The 4360-nt window shown below is 51.2% G+C and overlaps 1 protein-coding gene across 7 annotated transcripts in view; it reads left to right on the top strand.

The window, feature by feature from the left end:
* Nucleotides 1-4360, top strand: part of ATP2B3 (ATPase plasma membrane Ca2+ transporting 3) — a 139126-nt gene that overhangs the window by 107392 nt on the left and 27374 nt on the right. For all 7 annotated transcript variants that reach the window (XM_018570128.1, XM_018570131.1, XM_018570127.1 and 4 more), the window contains 2 exons: nucleotides 450-629; nucleotides 2926-3013. In XM_018570128.1, coding sequence (XP_018425630.1) covers nucleotides 450-629; nucleotides 2926-3013 — 268 coding nt within the window. The remainder of the gene's footprint in view (nucleotides 1-449; nucleotides 630-2925; nucleotides 3014-4360) is intronic.

Raw genomic sequence — 4360 nt, 5'->3', positions numbered from 1 at the left:
GGGGGGGGGGGAATTCTGCCCCGGGTGCCCATAACTCTGGTTACGCCACTGCTCCTGCACACAGCGGCACATTCAGCACATGTTTCCTTTGTTTCTCCATACGTTGAAAACTAATGCACTTGTCCAAGGGTGGGGGATGTGTAGAGGTGACAAAAAGAGGAAAGGTATATAAATTTATAAGGAGAATGGATGAGCTCCTCCCTCTGCTCTCTCCACAACTGTTAGTTGAGTATTACTATGCAGTCCAGTAGAACCCGATTGGCTGGTACTGCCACCCCTCCTTCTCCCGATCTCAGTACAGGGGAGCTGATTTGAAGACAGCCCGGGACCCCAGGCGTATATAATTGTATATATTTCACGATTTCCATGAATGAATCTTTATCTGGACGGAATGGTATTTTTTACGTCTCCAAGGTCACCGGGAGCCTAACTCAACTTTTACTCCGCAGGTGCCGGAAGCTATTCGGAAATGCCAGCGGGCAGGCATCACAGTGCGCATGGTCACAGGGGATAACATCAACACGGCGCGAGCCATCGCGGCCAAATGCGGCATCATCCAGCCAGGGGAGGACTTCCTGTGCTTGGAAGGAAAGGAGTTCAACCGAAGAATCCGGAACGAGAAGGGAGAGGTTTGTCTTCTGCTCGAACACGTTGAGGTCCCCCGTACCTTGCTCAGAACTGTGTCCCCCGTGTCTACACCTTTAAAAAAGAACTATGGGGTCAGTGTTTTTTCTCCATAGTTCTCCATAGTTCTCTTTAGGGTCACAGGTGGGCATGTACTCACCTCCCCCCGTCAGCCAAAGCTCAGTATATAGAGAGCTATTGCCTGCGATATACTGAGAGCGCCACAGCCGGGACAGATCAAAGCAATACAGTCGAGATCCGCCCAGCTGCGTGATTGACAGCTGGTTCTGCCTATCTAGAGCCAGCTGTACCCGCCCCCTCCCCTGTTCGTTCCTCCACTCAGCGCTGGAGGATCAGAGCGGGGAGGGAGGGGGAATCCCTGTGGGGAGCCGTGACTGACAGTGGCCGCTCTCTGCAGGGAGATGATCGGGAAGTGAGCGAGCGACGGTATGCGTTCCCTCACTTCCCAATCTACTGAGCCGACCTGTGACAGTCTCATTGTCACACGTCGGCTAGAACTATGAGGGGAAATCACTCACCTCGTACTTCCCCTTTAACTGGCCCTATTGTAGCTTCAACCAAGGTTCTCGGCAGATACCCGCCATACACCGCCTGCACACAAGTAGGCCCGCCCTCTGCCTCCCATGTGATCATATTCAAGCCTGGTCATTGGCTACTCATGCACTGAGTATGGAATTGTGTGGAAGTACATGGTTTTTTGGGGTGGCTGCCATGGCTATCAAGGTGGCGGATAGAAGCTGAGGAAACAAGTTATGGCGCCGAGGGGTGTGTGCGTGCTGTACACTGGGAGTGTGTTGGCTAAATACATCCCGGGCGCATAAAGAAAGTGTGCAAAGTCTGTTTTCTGTAGAGACCAGCCACAGCCTGAGTAGAAAAGCCTTTGCTCTGCCAGCATGCTGCAGAAAAGGACCCTTTCTCGCTTTGTGGAAGCAGTGGCCTCTCTGCAGAGGCCTGACACGCCCCCTGAAGAGCTAGAACTCTCCAATCAACGGGGAGCATGGGCTTCACACATTGGAAGTATTATAGGTCTGACTCAGCAAGGGACATAGCGGTCCTCTGCACAGAGGCCACTGCTTTCACCCAGAGAGCAAGGGTCCTCCTCTGCAGCGTGCTGGCAGGGCGCAGGCTTTTCTACTCGGGCTGTGGCTGCTTTCTAAAGAAAACAAACCGACACATCAGGGGCAGACAGTGCACAGGAAGTGAGGAGCTCCCTGAATTTCTAACGGGATCAACTGTTTCTGTACGTGCGGGTTTTTTAAAGGAGACAAGACATGGGAAAGGTTCCTGTATAGGGGAGGTGTGTTCAATATATACCGTGTTTCCCCGAAAATAACACACTGTCTTATATTTTTTAGGGGCTCAAAAAAAAAACACTAGCGTCTTATTTTCGGGGTAGGTCTTATTTTCGGGGTAGGTCTTATTTTCAGGGTAGGTCTTATTGGGGGGTGTCTTATATTTGGGGTAGGTCTCATTTTTTCGGGGTTGGTCTTTTTTTCGGGGTAGGTCTTATTTTCGGGGTAGGTCTCATTTTGCGGGGTTGGTCTTATTTTCGGGGTTGGTCTTATTTCCGGGGTAGGTCTTTTTTTCGGGGTTGGTCTTTTTTTCGGGGTAGGTCTTATTTTCGGGGTAGGTCTTATTTTCGGGGTAGGTCCTTTTTTCGGGGTATGTCTTATTTTCGGGGTAGGTCTTATTTTTAATGTACAACAATCCAAAATTAACGCAAATCCAAATTAAATAATGCAAAATGGCAAAGGTAAGAATCGGGTGATCAGGGGGTGCCGTACCTTTCCATCCATTGGCACCGCTGATTCTCTCCCATGGCTCTTCAAGTTCCCCATTATGCCACTACCGGCCCCGGGAATGGTCACAACTAGGTCTTATTTTCGGGGAAACGAGGGTATATATTTTTTTAATTTGCCCAGACATACACTTTAACAATGGTCACTTGTATGAGAATAAGGCCCGCCCAGCGGCGTAACAATCGCCATAGCGACCCGGGGGGTAGGTGGGCTCTGCAAGGGGCATAACTAGAAGTCACGGGGCCCCATACAACATTTTGCCCTGTGATTTCTAGTTACGCCCCTGGGCCCGCCGTGTTTGGGCTGCTGCTGATGCATTTGTATTTCATGTATTCTTTATTATCCCCAGCTCGGGTTCAGCTTCGCACTATAATAAGATCAAGGGAGACGCCGCTTGCCGGTTGGATCCAGAGGAACTCTTTAACATTGCAGAGTCAGTGATTCGGGGTTTTTTCTTACATGTGGTTTTTGCTTTTCTTAGATAGAACAAGAACGTCTGGATAAAATCTGGCCCAAGCTGCGCGTCCTTGCCCGCTCCTCGCCAACCGATAAACACACTCTTGTAAAAGGTAATAATACATTTCTCTTGTTTGTCGTCGAATGTTCGTCAAACGCTGCAAAACCGCTCCGCAAACAGACATAACGAACTTACTTGTAGGCCTTGGAATTGTCTGGTGTAAATGTCGGGGGGGCGGTGACATCTAGTGGCCACAATTAGGTACTGCAGACCAAAAATACATTTCTCCCCCCAAAAAGAAAAAAGAAACAGTTAAAGGGTAATTCCGCTTTCTCAGATGAATTTGGGGAAAATGGAATTACCCTCCACCAATCTGCCTCCAGCTTCTGATAGGCTGCGCTATTAGCAATGCAGAATACCACCAGCTACAGAGGACTACAAATCCCAGGAATACATTATACAGCAATGCAGAATAATATGAAGCTACATACTCTGTGTTGCTCAGGAGTGGTGGCCTGATGTCTCCAGGGTCTCAGGTGGGCTGCGCGGGGTCTCAGGTGGGCTGTGCCGGGGTCTCTGGTGGGCTGTACGGAGTCTTCAGAAAGCTACCTATTCAGGTGCTTAAACCGCTCGCACTTAGCAATGACAAAAAGCGCTCACCTCAGTATGGTCAGCTCATCAGAGACCAATGAGAAGCGCTTCTTAGCAAGAAGCGTTTCTCATTGGTTAGCGTGGTCAGAAGTGCTTCTCATTGGTCAGGTGATCGCACTGACCAATGATTGCTTGCCATTTGTGAGTGACATTTTAAATACATACTGCAGGGCTGATACTCATACTCGTGAAAATGCTCAATGCTAAGAGCTGCCAGAAGGTCCCGCTCTTGCAGGGGTCCTCATGGCAGCCTTCGGGGGACCTCGCAGCACTGTTTACAGTGCCGGCCGCCAATCTCCTCTTACCTGTGGAACCATGTCACCTGCACCCGCCCACAAGACCGTTTGGACCCCTGGTGAGCCCTCCTAAAACCCCACACAGTCCTAGTGAGATCCCGCACAGCCCACCTGAGAGCCTGCACAGCCCTCCTGAGATCCCGCACAGCCCACTTGAGACCATGCACAGCCCACTTGGAACACTGCACAGCCACCTGAGACCCTGCACAGCCCACTTGAGACACTGCACAGCCACCTGAGAGTCCTGCACAGCCCACCTGAAACCCTGCACAGCCCACCTGAGACCCTGCACAGCCCACCTGAGACCCTGCACAGCCCACCTAAGAGTCCCGCACAGCCCACCTGAGACACTGCACAGCCCACCTGAGAGTCCCGCACAGCCCACCTGAGACTCTGCACAGCCCACCATAAACCCTGCACAGCTCTCCTGAGACCCCCTACAGCCCACCTGAGACCATGCACAGTTCTCCTGAGACCCCGTGTGCGCTGTATCCAGTGACTAACTGGCTTGC

Source organism: Nanorana parkeri, unplaced genomic scaffold (genome assembly GCF_000935625.1).
Source record: "Nanorana parkeri isolate BGI_ZX_2015 unplaced genomic scaffold, ASM93562v1 scaffold1461, whole genome shotgun sequence".
In the NCBI taxonomy this organism is placed as follows: Eukaryota; Metazoa; Chordata; class Amphibia; order Anura; family Dicroglossidae; genus Nanorana; species Nanorana parkeri.
Note: the sequence above shows the minus strand (reverse complement) of the source record. Positions and strands in the feature narration are given on the sequence as shown.